Source organism: Nasonia vitripennis, chromosome 1 (genome assembly GCF_009193385.2).
Source record: "Nasonia vitripennis strain AsymCx chromosome 1, Nvit_psr_1.1, whole genome shotgun sequence".
Lineage (NCBI taxonomy): Eukaryota > Metazoa > Arthropoda > Insecta > Hymenoptera > Pteromalidae > Nasonia > Nasonia vitripennis.
The window spans coordinates 36,155,286-36,173,927 of NC_045757.1; the positions used below are offsets into that span (position 1 = coordinate 36,155,286).

Here is an 18,642-nt window from a genome sequence, read left to right on the forward strand (position 1 = left end):
CGATAATCTGTTTGGCTTTATTTATAATAACAATATAGAACGTATGAAAAGCATATACAAATCAAATTATAATAACGGTTATTTTTTTATTATTTGGATTTTATATTTCTGAAATATATTATTTTTTCTATTATTATAACCAAAATGGTTGTAAGAAAACCAAAAAGATACATGCTAAAAAGTAAAGAAACTTGATCTAAGGTTATTGGTGAATAATATGATGCAGTATTTGGTAGATGTTTTAATTCTAACCATCTAGTTTTTAAGCGTTTAATTATGCCGTATTCATGTAATCTTAAAATTCTGAAAATTATACGAGTCATTATTACGCTATTCATGTTTAGTTTCAATTTAATTTTAAATAAAAATATACATTACCCTATATTAATAGATCTTTTGTATGCAAAATTTTTGACAATTCCGCCAACAATCCAAGTTTTAAAGTACTCTTTGCCTACTGGGTCAAGCTTACAACTTAAATTTTCATCCAACTTTAGGTACTGACTTTGTAATACAGTGTACTGCTTATTTTCTGAACAAGCTAAATTCCACATATGTTTAAAATTAGAATAAAATTTAATTCGACCTGCTTTGTTAATACGCGTGTAGATTGGCCTATAATTTTTCTGTAAAGAAAGCTACTTAAACAAGAATGGACATCATTGTAGAATAATTATACAAAGTATTTATTCATTGCTTACCGTGAAACCCAGGTGCACGATTGAGTGTTTTTCTGCTAAAATAGTGTAATCAGATTCATCCATTAGTGTTTCAAAATCATCAAATGGTGGAATTAGAATAGTTCGTGTCATATAAATAATGAGTTGCGAACTAAAGGATGTTATCAAAAACCAGGAAAACATACTCATACTAAACGACAGAATTTGAAAATTTTTTTGAAATAAATAAAGCACGTCACCTGAAATTAAAAAAATTTGGACTATTTAAGAAAAACTATTATTGCTTCGTAATAATTACATTATAATAATACCTTGGTTACAAAGTGCACCGAAACTATAGAATAAATAATCTATTGATGAGCGTATTACGTTATGTGGATAGTTTTGGGCGTTTAACTTATGTGACAATATACCTATGATACTGAGCAGCAAATAAAAGATGACAATAAGACACCATATTTTCCAAGAAAACAGATCGAGCATCCAAAAAGTGTTGAACTGATAAGAAGGTTTAATAAAGAACCTATAACTACATAGTACATTTGATAATTAATTCTATAGGTTGTGCATTAACATTTTCTTGTACATTGAAACCTTACTGATCTTTATAAAAAGTAAAACTGAAATCAACTGCTTCTAGACGAGCCAAGTAAGCTTCCATTTTGGGTATTATGGTATATTCTTTTCTTTCTAACATACCCAATAATCCTGTAAAATTTTCATCTGGCCTAAGTTTTGTTCCTAACTCTCGATCATATGTCTTTTTTAAAACCATTCTGTAAAATCATTGGTTAATAGTTAGATAACATGCATTAAAAATAAAGAAAAGTAACCTACGTGAAATTTAAATATCTAGATAGTATTGTCCAGACATCACCGCTAATTCCCGTTGCTTTTGTGTCATTATCATAAAACTCAAAATAGTCAGGATCCTAAAAAATCTAAATTATAACTCAATACTACAATCAGTACTTAATAGAACAAACTTATGTATTACTTCAAAATATGTGAAATGTAATTCTTGTCCACCAAAATTGTGCACTTCATTTTGTCGACTTTTGTTTAATATTTTATCATGAAAAAGTTTAAACTGATTAATGCTAAAAATAGGCACAAAGTTTTTCTGTTCTTTATCCCATATGAAACCATTACTTCCAAAACAACTATTAAACCCGTAAAAAATGACAATAATTAATACATTCATTGTTCAAATTTCGCTTTTATGAATAATTTTTGAGAATCACGTTTTTGATGTTAAAAGCTTCAGATGCTAATGCATGTTTCTGAACGATTATATTTTTCAAATTGTAAGCTTGTCACATAATAATTAAGAAAAAGCACACGTGCAGAACATTAACTACACGATAATGTTAGTTCGTGTTCTGCTATCAACCATGCTATTTGAATTTTATGCATTACGTTACATGCACGATCAATAAAAATTCTTTTATTCTCTACGATTTATGCTTTGATTACTTACATGATATAAAAGTACATTTTATACATGCTTTATTTATACTCTACGTATGTCACTACAAAAGAAAATAGAAGATTTACTTAATTTTTTCACTTTTCTTATAAATAATATTTTCAAAAATCACTGTGAAAATTGACGTGAAAAATCCGAAAACGTATATGCAAATAACTAAGGCCACTTGATTGATAGTTACAGGAGCGTACAAACTACTCCGGTGTTTTCGTTTTTGTTTAACTTGAGACTCAAGCCAACGAGTCTTCAAAGCATTGATTATTCCACATTCGTGCAGCTTTATAATCCTTCAGCAGAAATCAACGTGTTATATCTTGCTGTTTATATTTGTTAACATAGATAATAGATTTTGTTACCCTATGTCAAATGCTCGTTTGTACTTAAATCCTTTAGTAATGCCAGATACGATCGATGTTTTGTAATATTCTCTGCCAACAGGCGCCAGGGTACAGTCGATGTCATCTCTTTTATTGTGTATGCTGTCTAATAAAGCGTATTTTGCATTGTCATCGTAACAAACCAATTCGTTTATTTTCTTGGCAGAAGACAGAAATAGAATCCGGTTCGAATTTATTAGGGGACTATAGATCGGTAGAAATCTCATCTGTACAGTAGAAACTCGAGATCTTAGTTTGCGCATATATTAAGAAAGTCGTATAAATCGCTGAATACATACGCAAGTATCTTTGACTTTTTTATTGGGAAAGCAATGAATGCCGTGATAAAACTCGCGACATGCGTGAAAATGAGTACAAAAGTTCACACGTACAAAGATGAGACTATGAAAGTGTATGAATATTCAATCAATTACGCGGTCGTTTGCAAGCTATTCATTATGAGTGATGCTTTTCAATACGATGAATCAATTTCTAACATACCTTAAAGCCAATATGCAGAACTGAATTTTCCTCTGACAAAATAATATAATCAGTATCGTATAAAGTTTCCAGACTGTCAAATGGAGGGCTGAAAACTGTTCTTGTCATCAAAACTAAAATCTGGGATGCATAGGAAACAAGGATAAACCATGATAACATAGAAATAGAATAAGTCAATAGCTTCGAATTCTTTTCGCAGTATTTGAAAATTAAATCTCCTAAAAAATAATGAAACATGAGTAGGGAAGTTCTCATTAGAACACAGAATACAGCAGAATGGATTAGATAGTTGAAACCTTGATTGCAAAATATTCCAAAACTGTAAAATAATATATCCGCAATAGAAGAAATAATGGAACATGAATTTTCAATAAGAGAATATCTACGAAAATAAATGCATAAAGAACTGAATAATATGTAAAAGAATACGAGTAAGCACCATATTTTCCAAGACAGTAAATCAATCATCCACATGACTTTATATTGATAATGTGGATGAACGTATAATCTAAAACTTATAGGAAAGATTTTATTTTCAACATTTATGAAAAATTGAGAAATTACATTTTTAAGACTTACTGAGTTCTCCATAAAGTTATTGTAAAATCAACTGCTGCAAATTTTGCCAAATAAGTTTCCAGTTTTGGAACAACAACAATTGTGGATTCTCCTTTATGCAACATTCCGATCAATCCACTCTCGTTTCCGGTAGAATCATTTGTTATACCAATTGATTTGATTTCGGATTTTCTTAGAACCAATCTACAAATTTAATTGTATATTAATAAACGTAGCCATGATTCAACACGTTAGATGCTGACTCACGTAAAATTTAAATATTCCGATAGCAAAGTCCAAATGTCACCACATATCCCCGTAACTTTTTCGTCGTTGTCATAGTATTGAAAAAAACTATCCTCCTGAAAAATCAGCAATTGTAGATGATTTGTAAATTTGATGCAGAATGTATGGATTAGAATAACTTACTTCGAAATATGCGATATGCAATCTATCTCTATGAAAGTTGTGTTTTTCAACTACTTGATTTTGTAAATCGTTTTTTTGTATGAGACTAAATTCTTTAACACTAAAAATTGGTAAAAAAGTGTCATTGTTCTTGTTCCAAATAACGCCGCTTATACTTGAACATTCATAAATATTAATGAAAACTACGTATAAAAGTGTAAGCATTTTATTAAATTAAATATTTTCTAAACTCTCGTTTCCATAAAGGCGGAGAAATACATGTCTGCTATCATATGTCTTATATGATAGAGGAAATAGTATGAACGATATTCGTAATCATGCAATTGTACTTTTTTATGTGATTTTTTACGACTTTGAATTATAAGCTATGTAGTCACGGTTGTGATTTGTGTGTAGGGCAAGTTTTTAGCAATAAAATATAGACATTTTTATTTCTCATTATACGTACACATAAATATTTGCTCAAGATATCATTTTAACATAAATGTTATTTTCTTTTTCTCATTTTTTTTCACCTCCATTTTGAAGGGATATTTTTTGATGCATGTACGACATATTTTGTATCGAAAAAATATTACATATTCAATCAATAATAATAAAATAGACAGAGTAAACCCGACGAACAATATAGCAAATATCATATATACTTGACTGATATCAATCGACTGAAAAGGTTTGTCTTCATTTTCCGTTAATTTCCAATTCATCCATCGATCTTTCAGTCCGTCCAAAATGCCTGTTTCTGCTAGCTTTAAAATTCTTTAAAACAATAATGATTTTATCAAAATTTTCAAAAACTTAATTTATTATGATGCTCATTTTTAATATTTTACCCGTTATCGAAACTGCGTTTGTATCGAAATCCTCGTTTGACTGCAGACGCGATCCAAGTTTCGAAGTAAGGATGCTCAGTATGTACTAGTCTGCAAAAGTATTTTCCGTTTGCCTTGTGTAGATCTTCGGAGTCAAAGGCAGCAAACTTTATGCTGTTTGAGAAGCAGACTTTTTGGTACAGTTCGAAAGTGCTAGATGTATACGAAACTCGAGTTGCGTCGCTAGTACGTTTGTAATATCTGGACACTAGCTTCTAAAAGGTTTTCAAAATTGTTCATGTATTAAAAAATACGTATACTTCTATGACTTAAGAAACATGTAGCACATCTTACATCAAAGGCCTCGTGAACCATTGAACCACTGAAGGCAATGACCTCGTATTTGCTTTTCTGAATCAAGCTTCTTAAACCAGTGAATGGAAGAATATATTTTTTGTTCATCATGAGGAATATAGCGTTGGAGCTGAAAGCAATGAGGATAAACCAAGAGAACATGGTTGTGGTGATATACACAATTTTTGATCTGCAGTAATAATGACTGGGAATACCTCCTAAAAAGTGTTAGTTAATTTTATCAAAGGATTGCGCGAATAGGCCAGATTTGGTTGCATATCGTACCTCGAGAAGAAGCAAGAGCAACCATGTAAAGAAGATGATCTTGAAAGTTAGTTTGATGCTGTACACGAATTCCCTTGAGATTTGTATATTTTTCGTATAGGTACCCTACGATGCATATCACTAAAAACGATAGAAGTATCGAGTACCAAAGTTTTACAGTGAATAAATGGAATATCCATGCTTCATCATGCTTCCACTCGGGTCTTATGTATAAATAATATCTGCAAATATGAAGATGTACCGATTGAAATTCAATTTATTTTATAGAATATAATAAAGAGGTATATCTACTGTACCGAACTGTCCACAATGGCAGAGTATAATCCAGTAGTGACAGTCTATTTATGAACACACCAGTTCTGGGAATAACAAGAGCTTTGTTTTGTTCGATCATTCCTAACAATCCCTCAAAACTACCGTTTTTCAACTTCGTACCGAAACGTTTGTCTTCCAGCCTTACCGGAACCAATCTGTAAAAATTTAGTGTGCATCATTACTCAATTACGCTATTTCACTACGCGGGTATGCACTGACTATTATGCATACGTAAAATTCAGATAATCCGACAGAATCGTCCAAAGATCACCGCATACGCCACTTATTTCAGTGTCATTGTCGTCGAAGCTCACTACATTTCTTTCCTGCAAAAAATAAACCAATATACCTGCATCAAACAGTTCCACGCATCCAACTATACATAATTGTAATCTTACTTGATAATATGCCACGGTGATTCTAGCCCTTTGAAAATTGTGATTCTCCAAATCTCGAATCATCCTGGTTCGTTCATTTTTCTCGCTCAAAAAAGACGAAACACTGAAAATCGGTATAAAGCGTTCATTTCCCTTATTCCAAATGACGCCTTCGATCGCGTTGGAAATTTCCGGAGCGTTAAAAACGAGCATCAGAGACAAAAGCATTTTGCAATGACATTTCTGAGAAGCAAAAAAGGGAATGAAAAATTACGCTACGTTGTTGGGTCGATCGCTGTCGGGAATATCACGCCAAGTAAATTACTTCATAGCGTGAACTGCATTTTTTTCGCGTTATCTGATTTATCATTGATTATAAGGGTGTTTAGCGTTACGCCCTCTGCGATGCGGTTGTTTTTCATTTAGGCGTCGCATAGACATGATAAATTTACCAACATAAATTAACATATAAAATTATATATTATTCTTTTTTTTCAAATACATTTCAAATCTCGCGCGTTCATATGATGGCGGCACCGTCTTGTCGCCTTTGCCGTAGATATGAATGAACGTGCCCTCCCACGCAGCTTTGTGAATCGATTAATTTGCGCCCGTCGAAGAAGCTTGAAAAGGGGTTGGAAATTCTTCTCTCTATGGTTCCAAATGACGTCTTCGACCGCGTGAGAAATTCTGAGACAAAAGCATTTTGCAACGGCATCCGAGAGAAAGAAAACAGAATGGAAAGTTACGCTATCGTAATCCGGTCGATCAACAGTCGCGAAAATATCGCGTGGAGAAAATTACTCCACAGCGTGAACCGATGTGTTTTTTTCCTTGTTATCTGATTTATATCGTTAATTGCTAATGTGCTCAGCATCACGTTCATATGAAAACAGTTTTTACGCTTGACGATTTCACGTTTATCATTTTGCAATGATATATCTGTGGTTTATAATTTTTTATAGCATTATTTTACTCATAGACACGAAGATATTTCAAATTTCCCGCCAGCGTTCACCTCACGCGACTAGATGGCGCCACTTGCCGGTCACTTCTGGTCGATGCACTCTCTGTAGAAATGAATGAGCGCTGGCCTCTCCTCCGCTCGCGATGAATCGATTAAGCTGCACGAATCCGCACAGCATTGTCAAAAGTTAGAGCCGAGTACTGCACGGCTATAGTGCCCATCAGACAATAAACACAAATGCCGGATCTCGTCGGGAAGTTCGCGCCCGTATCTGGGCAGAAGATTGTCCGATAGTGCGGACGGAAATATGCCTGGAATATCTTCGTGAGTCGCCCTTTTTGACCGGAGTCCGTTCGATATCTGTTCTGCTCTTTTTCTGGTCTTGGGGATTCATTGAGGAAGTCGATCAGCTGCAATGGATAACATCGCAGCGACCGAGTGTTTGACCCTGGATTTCGGGCCCTTCGAGACTGTGCACCGATGGCAGCGTATGCCTGAATGCTGTGAATTCGTTGGAGCCAGGTATGTTTGTTGTTATTGTGTTAATTTTTTATTTAGATGCTTTGACATTGTAATTAATTTTATTTATTTGTCATTAGGCGAAGTAAGCACACAGTAGTAGCTTATAAAGATGCAATCTACGTCTTTGGAGGAGACAATGGCAAGCAGATGCTGAATGACTTGCTGCGATTCGATGTGAAAGAAAAAGCTTGGGTGAGAGCATTCGCTACTGGGACCCCACCAGCTCCTAGGTATCATCACTCCGCTGTTATCAATGGCTCTTCTATGTTTGTGTTTGGTGGCTACACAGGAGACATTCACTCCAACTCCAATTTGACCAACAAAAATGATTTGTTTGAGTATCGCTTCCCAAATGGACAGTGGACTGAATGGAAGTTCTTTGGAAAGTAAGTGTAGTATGAGATTTCATTCAATAAAAAGTAAAGTTGAATTAGGTAATTTATGTTTGTCAATCTACTTTAGAACACCAGTTGCCAGATCTGCTCATGGAGCTGCTGTTTACGACAACAAATTATGGATATTTGCTGGTTATGATGGAAATGCTCGTTTGAATGACATGTGGACTATATCATTACTTGTAAGATATTTTCAAATTGATTAATTCACAGGTTAATCAATTATTTATCAACACAATATTTGCTTCTAGCCTGGGGATCAAAAAATTTGGGAAAAGGTAGTTCAGTCAGGAGATTGTCCACCTACGTGCTGCAATTTTCCTGTAGCAGTAGCTCGGGAATCTATGTTTGTATTCAGTGGACAGAGTGGTGCCAAAATTACCAACAGTTTATTTCAATTTCACTTTCGAGAAAGGAGGTAATTTTATTACTTTATACTGATAGAACGAAAAAAAGTTGAACAGCTTGTCATTAAGATTTTAATATTTTAGATGGACAAGAATTTCTACTGAACATATATTACGTGGTGCGCCGCCTCCACCGGCACGTCGCTATGGTCATACAATGGTCAGCTTTGATCGGCATCTTTACGTTTTCGGTGGTACTGCAGATTCTACTCTACCTAATGATCTTCACTGTTATGATCTTGACACTCAAACATGGCATATTGTCACTCCATCTTCTGATAGCGAGGTATAAACCCTTGAACTTATAAGTGATTTTTTCATTTTTGTTTGTCTTATTCTTGTTGTTGTTTTTTTTAGATTCCATCGGGACGTCTTTTTCATGCAGCAGCTGTCATTGGCGACGCAATGTTCATTTTCGGTGGTACAGTCGACAACAACGTGAGGTCGGGCGAAACGTATCGATTCCAATTTTCTTCTTATCCTAAATGTACCCTACACGACGACTTCGGTCGTCTGTTGAATTCCCGTCAGTTTTGTGACGTCGAGTTTATCGTGGGCGAGGACGACACAAAGATCCCGGCTCATATAGCAATGGTTGCAGCTCGATCAAAGTTTTTAAGGCAGAGGATTAGACAGGCTAAGGAAAAGCGACAGGAATACCTAGAGGAAGTTTATGGTGGTGAAGAGATTCCAGTCAAAGACCTTCCAATACTTGAAGTGAAACTAAAGGATGCAGTGCCAGAGGCATTTGACATGGTTTTAAACTACATTTACACTGACCGTATCGATCCAACGAAGAAGATCGAAGATCCATTGAGCAACAGAATAGTTTTGCTTATGATGGATGTATATCGTTTGGCTGTGCAATTCAACATGAAACGCTTAGAACAGCTTTGTGTTCACTACCTTGAAGCTACAATAAATCATGCTAATGTTTTAGAAGCACTGCATAATGCTGCAATGCTTAAATTATATTTTATTAAGGAGCTTTGCTTGAGTTTTGTTGTAAAAGACAGCAATTACAATCAAATAGTCATGAGTCAGGAATTTGAGTCTCTGGATCAGCCATTGATGGTTGAAGTTATCAGAAGAAAACAGATGCCGCAAGCTAAAAATTTCTTCAAGCAGTATGATTTAGGAACTGATATGGGTAAGTTGTGTAATATGATTTGGAATCCAAACTTTCTTACTGATTTCTGTATTCAAAATTATAGGAACAACACTCGAGCAAGACATGGAGGCATTTTTAAAAGGCATAGGGCAAGAATTTTGTGATATTACTCTATTACTTGATGGAGTGCCAATACCTTCGCATAAAGCAGTATTGGCAGCTCGTTGCAGTTACTTTGAGGGATTATTCAGATCGTTCATGCCCGAAAGTAACACGGTTAATGTACGGGAAATATTTATTCTATCAATTTATCGAATTATCCCGATTAACAACTATAATTTAATGAATAAAAACTTTTCAGATACAAATTGGCGAAATGATTCCATCATCAGAATCATTCGGGTCACTATTGCGATACATATATTACGCCGATGTTTCCATGCCTCCAGAGGATTCTCTATACCTCTTTACGGTCCCAGTTTTCTACGGATTTACAAATAATCGTCTACAGGCTTTTTGTAAGCAGAATCTCGAAATGAATGTAACATTTGAAAATGTGATACAGATCTTGGAAGCAGCAGATCGAATGCAAGCCGTCGATATAAAAAAATACGCCTTGAATCTCATCGTTCATCATATTGGAAAAGTAATTAATGAAATTTGATATTAACAAATAGCTCACGAATGACATTGTTTTTTATCTTTTATCTCATCGCAGGTTGTACGATTGCCAAGACTGAAACAGCTGACTCGTGAACTTTTGCTAGACATCATAGAAGCCATGGCAGACGAGCGCAGCGAAGCGCGAACTTGTCAGGATATGTCGAATCACTGCTGACGCATCTCTTTCACGAGCCAACATCGTTCTCGTGATTGGAAAGTTTCAACGCCCACGACTTTTCAAGTTAGTCTTTTCTAATGTCAATTTATATTTGTTAACCGGACTAATCTCTCAGTTCTGTAAAATAAAAATTACATGTCTGTTCTTTACGTCACCTAGGAGCTCTGCCGAGTTAATTTTACGTTAATCGGCCGCACGATCCTGTTCGTTGGCGATTGCTACTTGGATCAAGCAACGCCACTGACGAGCTGCTTCGTGGATGCTCAACAGCAGACGCTCAACATGGCGAAAACCCCAACGTCCAACGACACACAAAAACAACGTCCTCTCGGTGCTAAGCGATCACTGAGCGCACAACGATGCTCTGATAGGCAAGGAACTCTTAGGCGCACACTTTACGCTTTGCCCGACCTGGGTATCAGAAAGTTGTTTTTGTAAGAAGATGACAGTTCTCAAAGGTCATGTTTTCTATCTTGAGAATTTTGATCTGAATCTATTTTTTTCTCAAAAGAAGGTAAAAACGGAACTACGTTTTTGCTATTTTAGTATAGTTTGGAAAAGCACGGTTATTATTCAACTAGAAAATGAGTATTGTTGTTAAATTATATTTTATTACTGTTAATGTTATACATTATTCGAAAACTTTGCAAATCATGATATTAAATTTTTGACGACTGAGATTTAATTTGTTTAAATATATGGCGAAAATGTAATTATGAAGGAGTTATTCTAGTAGAATACTGCGAATGAAAAGTAATTTAGATCAAAAGTCTTGATATTAATCAATGAATAAGCAAACACCAGAAACGTAATTTAGGTAGACTCAATGTTTCTGTCTTTTTTTATTTTTTTACATAATACCTGTATGTATAATTAAAGTTTTTACGAATCATAACTTTAATTTTTCAAATAAATTGTTTATAGGAAAATATTAATTTTATAGTTATCTTTACTATATTCTGATCGTTATTACGTTTAAAATTCGAAAATAGTTTTTTTTACGTCAGTTCTTATTGTCAATCAATCGTTTTGCGTTAATCTCAATGGAGGCATCTCAATGGAGTTCAAGGTATTGCTAGAAAGTGGCTGTGAAGCTTTTGCTGTTTAGCTTTAAATTATCTTATACTTTTTCTAGCATTACTAAAAGTAGTTATTTAAAGGAATAACTAATAATTTGTGCGAAATGCAATATTTAAGTAATATATATATATATAAACTAAGTTCGATAGAATATGAAAATTCATAGACTTCAAAGATTGCTTACCGTTATTGTATGTATTATAATCTATATAAAAATGTTGAATATATATATTAAGTAAAGTATCTGTAAAGAATTTACCTGTAGAAATTGAACTATAGTAACTCAGTTCCTTTGAATATATTCAAAAGTAAAAGGAGACATCGATTTCTTAATTTCATCGATCGAATTTTTAAATGTATAAACTACATGACGCATCCGTTGCAATGTTTTACTTGTATAAATGAGTAACTTTGTTTAATAAAATGAATGGATAAAATTGTATTTTGAAAAAATGTTATAATTGTAATATGTTTAATAACGAACATTTTTTATGAAAAGTGAAAAATAAAAAGTTTTTGTTCTTGCCAATCGATATTTGATTCGTCTACTTTTGTTAGATATGAAATAAACTCAGAAGTCCTTTATACTCAGTACCTACCTTCAATGGGAAATCAAAAGGAAATAATGAAGCAGATTTTTTTTATTAATAAATTATGCGTTATATTTGCAATCTTTATTTGCTCACAATCTTACGGTCCATTGTTCATGAAACATTGATTTCAATAATCGTTAGGTTGTGCAAGCGTATTTCCTACATCTGTTACAATCTCTCACTTTTTCTTATTTCTCTCTCACACATTTTCTCTATGGCTCTCACGGAATAAAAGAACAAAAGCCGCAGCCTCGGGTAAAAAAAAATTCCTTTGGCACGCGCGGACTTTTTTTCCATTTAAAAATGAACCTCTGTTTGCTTTATTTTCGTCACATCTTTTCTACGTAGTAGACATAATATACATACGCTCAAAGTACCAAATATGACATTTCTTCTAGTTTATTTTTTATCCGTGACATAGAGCCTATATATTCATTCCTCTTCATAATCAAATAATTTTTTAATTGTTAAATAATCTGAAATATAAATATCGTGAACAATGTGTGCGACGAGTTGTCGCAATACTCCAAGGAACTCAATTCTTCGATTTGAACATAAATATAGGTGTGTAACTCGTGATATAATACATATATCGTAATAATCAGCGACTGGATAAATATATATAGATTATATATCGATCATTAAAATCACAAATTCAAAATGAACATATTACTTTTTTATCATATAGTAACAGACTTGACTTTCTTTATTTGTTTAACTCTTTATTTGACGATCACACTCGTAGTTCCATTCGCTATGAAGCATAGTTTAAATTTCTCTAAGAGTTTCTCTAGGTTGATTTTTTTATTGTTATAACTATGTGTAAGATTCGCGTTCGCTAGTTATTACACAATAAATTATGCTAAGTAGGCCTTTTGTTCGTCGCTTAAGACTTAAGAGACTAAGTTGCTTTGTTTTTTCATTAAATTTTACGAAGAAAACCTGCGCTTGACGAACGATGCAAAAAAATCGTCTTGAGCCGAGCTTAGTCCACGTTCGTTGAAGTTGCCATCCTCGCGATGATGATCCCCCTCGTGCGTTCTTCGGAAGAGTTAGAAAAGTGTTATCGTTCGCAGCGCTTCGTAAAATATTGTAATCGTTATATTGTAAGTAACAGTATAAGAGCTGTCTTAAAAATTTAACGTTGTCTTCGAATGGCCCCAATCTGAAAGACATGAAGTTTGAGTTTGAATCAATGATTAATCGACAAAAAATTTAAAATGTTTACCGGTTGTGGAATTCCTCTGGTGTATCGCAGGTTCAAAGAGAACAAGAGACTATACACACGTGGCAATCGGCATTGCGCCGCCGCTGGCGCTGCCGATCGCCAAAAAAATCGTCGTTATATTTCGACGCTCGAGCCGACCTACCGCACGTCCCCGAGGAATCACCACCTGTTAATCGTCGTCGCCGTCGTCGTCTTGAATCTAGACACGTGGGTGTGTGCAGCGCCCAAAATGTTTCGATTTCAATGACGACGACGACGATGACGGAGGATGAGGAAACGAGGATCGTGGCGGTAGCTCTCGCTCCGCTTCGTTTATTTCTGTACAAACACGTCCAATTGTCGAGGATAATTGTTGGCGAATAAGCCGAGGCTGATAAAAAAGATCGTCGACGCGGAATTAGCCGCGACGAAGATGATGATCGGTAGCGATGACGGCGCCGATGAGGCGCGGCATCTTCCAAAAACAAGTTCTCCAGACTATGTACTCTTTGTCAGTTCTCTTCACTTCTGTAAAAAGAAAGCAAAGATTCGTTGTAGTCTCGTATATTTGAAGAAAAAAATCGAAATTAATTTACGATTCTCATTTTCACGGCAGTAAATTAAAAAAAGTCTCGCAGCACCTTTTCCTCCGCGATGCTGCTGGTCGAGGCCATCCTGTGCGATGGTTCAAGCCTCCTGCGGCGCTCCTCGATGGCCTCGGAGTCGAGGCTGATGGTCGTCTGCAGAGTCTGCACGACCGAGGCGTTCACGTGCCTGGTCTTTATGAGGGGCGGATTGCGCGATTGTGGAATCGCAAAAGCTCGCCTCAGGGCACCCCTAGGCGGCGACGGTGGCGGATACGAGATGCCTGAGGAAAGAGACGGGAAAAATGCCGTTTTGCGTTATTACCCGAGTTTTTAGTAATACTGGAGGTGCGAAAGCTTTACGGAAGGCCACGGGGTGACGAATTATTTTTTTTATTCTTTTATACAGTGTTGCTTGCTTTGCTTTGAATTTGTAAGAAGCTCGTGTCAAATTGCTGGTGTGTTTGCAATATTTGTACGGAATGTTATGTTTTATCGTATTTCGAAGGGTATGCGCGTGTGTTTTCATTCGAAATGCGTAAAAGCCGACTTTTCCGGTAAAAAAACGTGAGCTGTATTCTTCAAAAATTGGGTTTATTTGCACTCGCAAACATTTATGTACGCGCATACCTCGTGCGTGTACACAGTCGGCGAAAAAGTATTAAAATAAATACGCTCGAACTCACTGTATGAATAATCATCAACGACCAAGCCGAGAGCACGAGAATACTTTAAATATTGAAATAAAAGGATTGGATAAGAATTTTCGTTTCTTTGTTGAACAATATCGGATCGAGAATTACGGCTGCATTCCATTGTCGGCTCTGCCAAGCTTGGCTACTCTAATAACTACCTTACATTGCAAAATAACTCTTCTCTTCGCCATTGCGTGCAAAATAAGCGATATCACAAACCTCGAGTCGGTAAAAAATCGACTTTTACCCATTTAATCATACACATAGGTAAGAGATAGAGCGTGTAAAAAGCCATTAAAAATCCAAAATCGTATTGCCTTTTTTCTTAAATGAAAATTCACCTCGATGACCGGGAGACAAGAGGGTGTCCTTGCTCTTAGTGATCTGGGGCACGATGAGGAGCGAGGATGGCGGCGTCGGCGAGACAGTCGACGTCTGCGGCGAGGTGGCCAGTGTCAGGTTGGGCAGCGACTGCCCGAGGCACGAGTAAGCCGGCACCTGCACGCTCAGTGTGTTCGGCGTCGGCGACTTGTTCAGTAGAGAGCGTCTGCTGTTTCACGTGGTCACAACAAATTCATTTTCACCTGCTTTTTCTTCCTCTTCAATGTTTTACAACTATGCGGTGTACTCTGGTTAGGAGAGGAAAGAGATCGTATGTGTGCGTTTGTAATTTAATTTAGTCGGACTAATTGAATCGCTGTCGATCGAGATTCGAAATAAAACGGCCAAAGGCGGTCTAATTTAAAATCACGCAGCACGTAAAGCAGCCTGATTGATGATATTGAAAGGTGGATTCATCGAATTCTGTGTGAATTCAATTCCTTTACTTATCGCGCACACGATATTTTTCCTCGTTTTCAATTGCGTGTTCATAGCGAAATCAAATGCAAAGCTTTGCTCTTTATATATTGTACGTGAAATCGAATGTAAAAGTCATGCTTTCAAACAAATAGAGGTCTTTGCGAGATACTTTACTTACATGCAAAAGTCGAGTGCACTTAGATACTATAATAAAATATCACTCGTTAGAATGAAAAAGTAAGGAAACGTAAGCTTAATAGCATAATAGTAGAATAATTTATTCGAGAGTAAAATACGACGTGTTTGATAACAATTCATATTTACAATTATATGATACATCGTTTTCACATAATATCTACAATAATATAAGGTAATGGTTATACATAAAAAAATGTTACGCTATGTATTACTTTGTAAACTTTATAGTATTAAAATAGATTATGCATCCTATGACTAAACTGATTATTTACGAGTAAGTCAATTGAATCGTACACATTTTTCAACTGGAATAACAATAATAATACTAATGTAGATAACAGCGTCAATAATTAACAAAAAATATATAGACGTACATAAATAAAAATGCGTTTGCCCGCGATATTGAGTGCAAATAAGAAGAAAAAAAAGTATACGCATCAGTATACTTTGATATATAAACAGGAACGTACATAATATAGGTAGAGGAACATCGATATTCAAGTAAAACTAACACCCTTTCAAATAATCTACCGATATAGCACAATATCCATATAAAATACTTTGTTCGTCCGTTGTTCTAGTTCAATCATCACAAACGTGCATAGATGAATCCATTAAAAGAAAACGACTAATCAACGTTATCGCGATACAATAAGACATTATAAACTTTTGTAATTGTACACAAAGTCTTCAAGACTTGTGTCGATCACCGCTCAGAGCATAATATGTGATGTTATACGTAAAAACTAATACTCGTAAATTTTTCGTCTCTTTCTTCGACAGGCGCAAAAAGAAGCCACTTCTCAAAAGCAACTACGAGAGCATCCTCGAGTACAGTAATGAAAAAAATAGCTTGCCAACTACTCCGTATTCTCTAAGAATCTCTAATATAATCTCAACCAAAAGAAAAAGTAGGTACACGTCCTATTCGCAACAACTAAAACGGAAGCTTCACGTAACGGTACAGCTAAATGAGGAGAAAATCTAAGACAAACGATAGTAATGATAATAATGATAATATCAAAAAAGAAAAGAGAAGAGACTAAGAAGAAGAAGAAAAAGCTCAGGCCGAGTGCGGAAAGAGTCGCGACCGCTGTCACCTGATCTGCAGCTGGCGATGGTTGTGTCCGGCAGCGGCGGCGGCGGCGGCCACAGCAGCCGACTCGGTTCCTTCCTCGGACGAGACACTGGAAGCTCTGGGCGGCTCGGTCGTCTCGACGCTCACATTGCGGCTGGGATTGTAGGACGGCAGGAAGTTACTGCCGCTCGGCGAGGCGCCCTCCATCTCCATGCTGCCGCTGCAAAGGCACAAGCTGCTTTTTAAGGCGAGGGGAGGCTGTCTCGCGAGCTCCGGCTTACGATAACGCGAACGCGCGCGGGGACAGGGTCACTATAGACTAAGGGAGATTAGAGCGACTTTCTCGAGAGATATGCCAGCTTTTTTGCGCACACTCAGAAAAATCAAAGGGCTTGCAGATAATCGGACGGGTGCAGTGTGATGTGCTTGTGAGGCTCTCCGTGTGTGGTCATGGGGCTCGTTGGGCTGTGTGTGGGTGTTTTCTACTCGATTCATGCTGGCGAAGCTTCAAAAGCTTCGCCTCGTGGGTGCAATCTATCGTGTGAACTACGTTCGATCGTTTGGCATAGCAGTAATCGGTCGATTGTGGTCGCAATCGAGGGAACGTGCATCGAGTTTAGGCATTCCGTGAGTCAAGTGTGTTCCCGGCAACCGAAGATATTGAAAAAGTACATGGCATGAGCAAACGTGCTCGGCGACGAACGAACCTGTGGCTGTGCGCGAGACTGCTGACTCGGGAGGCACGACTGCTTCCGCGCGGCGTCCTCGGAATACCCTCGCTGAGCTCGTCCATGTCGAAATCGCCGTCGCCCAGGTAAGTGCTCGCCTGACGGCTCACCGAGCCCAGTGTCAGCGAACTGCCCAGCGGTGGCAGTTTCAGCATCGTCAGCTGCTGCTGCGCCTTCCTTATCGACTCCATCCAGGACTGCGGGTGGAATGCAAATGAATCGTGTATAAGCAGTATGTTCAGATTGGATAAGGACGAAAACAAATATTTTTCCAAAATTAGGCAGTGTACTCTCCCCATACAATAAAGCCAGCCTCCGGAGGAGCATCAGCAATGCTGCCCACACACGTGCATCGGGCGACCGCAGTTTACGCAGCAGTGGGTATACAACGTATATATGGCGGGCATAGAACAATGCCGGAAACGTACCTTGGCGAGCTTGGGCTCCGGTGCGCTCAATACGAGAGCCGCCGATGCGGCGCCGTACTCGTTGAGGTAGACGAGCCCGAGGCTCGACTGTTCCTTCAGCTCGTGAATGCGCACGCGGTCGACGACCAGCGGTTGCCGTACTATCTTGAGACCGCCACCGGCTGACCCCGAGCCGCTGCTCGACGAGGCTTTCTTCGTCGATTGCTTGCAGATCAGCAGCATGTCCGTCAGCAGGAGCACGTGCACCTCCATCTAGCATAATATTATTGTGCGTATTGTTTACGAATCGGGACGGATCGTATGTGATTGATCCTTTTTTCATACCTTGCTGGTCGCAGCGTCGCGGAGCTTGAGGTCACCCTCCCTGAGCAGCGTTCTGAGCGCGTCCTTGGGACAGCCGGGCATCGGCGCGGTCATGATGTCCAGGTTGCTGTGCAGCTTGATGAGCTTCTCGAGTTCCTCGTCGCGCGACTCGACGACGTCGTAGCTCTCGAGTCTCGAGGCTGCCGAGGCCAGTCTCGCCGTTTCTTCGCTCCGGCGCATCGCCGCGTTCACGGACGCCACGAAGGTGTCCACCGATTTGATCTGCGGGGAATATAGGGCTTTACGTACTACTCGAGCATCGAAAATGACTTTTTAAATCAAATTTCGCATGTTTTACCATGATGGTCAGCTCGGCTCGCTGCTCTTCGTGCTCCGTGTTCTTGTGCACGGCCTTCAGCAGAAGCGAGTATTTCGTTATTCTCTGCATCGGCTTGACCAGAATGTCGAGTAGCCTCAAGCGGTTGCAGTCTTTTTGCGTTTCGCACCACTGCACAACAGAGCCGACG

At 37.5% G+C, this 18,642-nt stretch overlaps 4 protein-coding genes across 13 annotated transcripts in view; 1 reads left to right on the top strand and 3 right to left on the bottom strand.

Moving 5' to 3' along the window:
* Positions 1–3,400, bottom strand: LOC100679684. The gene is made up of 8 exons (XM_032595801.1): positions 2,526–3,400; positions 1,678–2,456; positions 1,518–1,612; positions 1,280–1,456; positions 992–1,209; positions 702–919; positions 379–626; positions 1–303 (listed from the first exon to the last, which is right to left on the bottom strand). The coding sequence occupies exons 2-8, from the start codon at positions 1,882–1,884 to the stop codon at positions 90–92; spliced, it is 1,377 nt and encodes a 458-aa protein (XP_032451692.1). The 5' UTR covers positions 1,885–2,456; positions 2,526–3,400; the 3' UTR covers positions 1–89.
* Positions 3,401–4,220: 820 nt separating this feature from the next.
* LOC107980910 (glutamate receptor ionotropic, NMDA 1) lies at positions 4,221–6,420 on the bottom strand. Its single transcript, XM_016984100.2, has 7 exons — positions 6,199–6,420; positions 6,032–6,126; positions 5,782–5,955; positions 5,486–5,706; positions 5,201–5,418; positions 4,868–5,121; positions 4,221–4,793 (listed from the first exon to the last, which is right to left on the bottom strand). The coding sequence occupies exons 1-7, from the start codon at positions 6,403–6,405 to the stop codon at positions 4,505–4,507; spliced, it is 1,458 nt and encodes a 485-aa protein (XP_016839589.2). The 5' UTR covers positions 6,406–6,420; the 3' UTR covers positions 4,221–4,504.
* An 836-nt stretch (positions 6,421–7,256) lies between these two features.
* LOC100123816 (leucine-zipper-like transcriptional regulator 1) lies at positions 7,257–12,033 on the top strand. Its single transcript, XM_001607496.6, has 10 exons — positions 7,257–7,666; positions 7,744–8,052; positions 8,129–8,243; positions 8,313–8,479; positions 8,553–8,754; positions 8,826–9,618; positions 9,683–9,861; positions 9,941–10,225; positions 10,298–10,483; positions 10,580–12,033. The coding sequence occupies exons 1-9, from the start codon at positions 7,560–7,562 to the stop codon at positions 10,415–10,417; spliced, it is 2,277 nt and encodes a 758-aa protein (XP_001607546.2). The 5' UTR covers positions 7,257–7,559; the 3' UTR covers positions 10,418–10,483; positions 10,580–12,033.
* Positions 12,034–12,159: 126 nt separating this feature from the next.
* The window catches only part of LOC100123819 (pleckstrin homology domain-containing family G member 5), a 104,531-nt gene continuing 98,048 nt past the window's right edge, over positions 12,160–18,642 (bottom strand). For 4 of the 10 annotated variants that reach the window (XM_032595857.1, XM_031921318.2, XM_031921321.2 and 1 more), the window contains 9 exons: positions 18,474–18,623; positions 18,137–18,397; positions 17,813–18,064; positions 17,364–17,581; positions 16,679–16,894; positions 14,897–15,129; positions 13,942–14,168; positions 13,322–13,828; positions 12,160–13,258 (listed from right to left, as the gene is read on the bottom strand). In XM_032595857.1, coding sequence (XP_032451748.1) covers positions 13,823–13,828; positions 13,942–14,168; positions 14,897–15,129; positions 16,679–16,894; positions 17,364–17,581; positions 17,813–18,064; positions 18,137–18,397; positions 18,474–18,623 — 1,563 coding nt within the window. In that variant the 3' untranslated portion in view covers positions 12,160–13,258; positions 13,322–13,822. Of the gene's footprint in view, positions 13,259–13,321; positions 13,829–13,941; positions 14,169–14,896; positions 15,130–15,562; positions 15,585–16,678; positions 16,895–17,363; positions 17,582–17,812; positions 18,065–18,136; positions 18,398–18,473; positions 18,624–18,642 lie in introns of those variants that run through there. The other 6 variants (XM_031921320.2, XM_016990219.3, XM_031921319.2 and 3 more) reach the window with 6 other exon arrangements.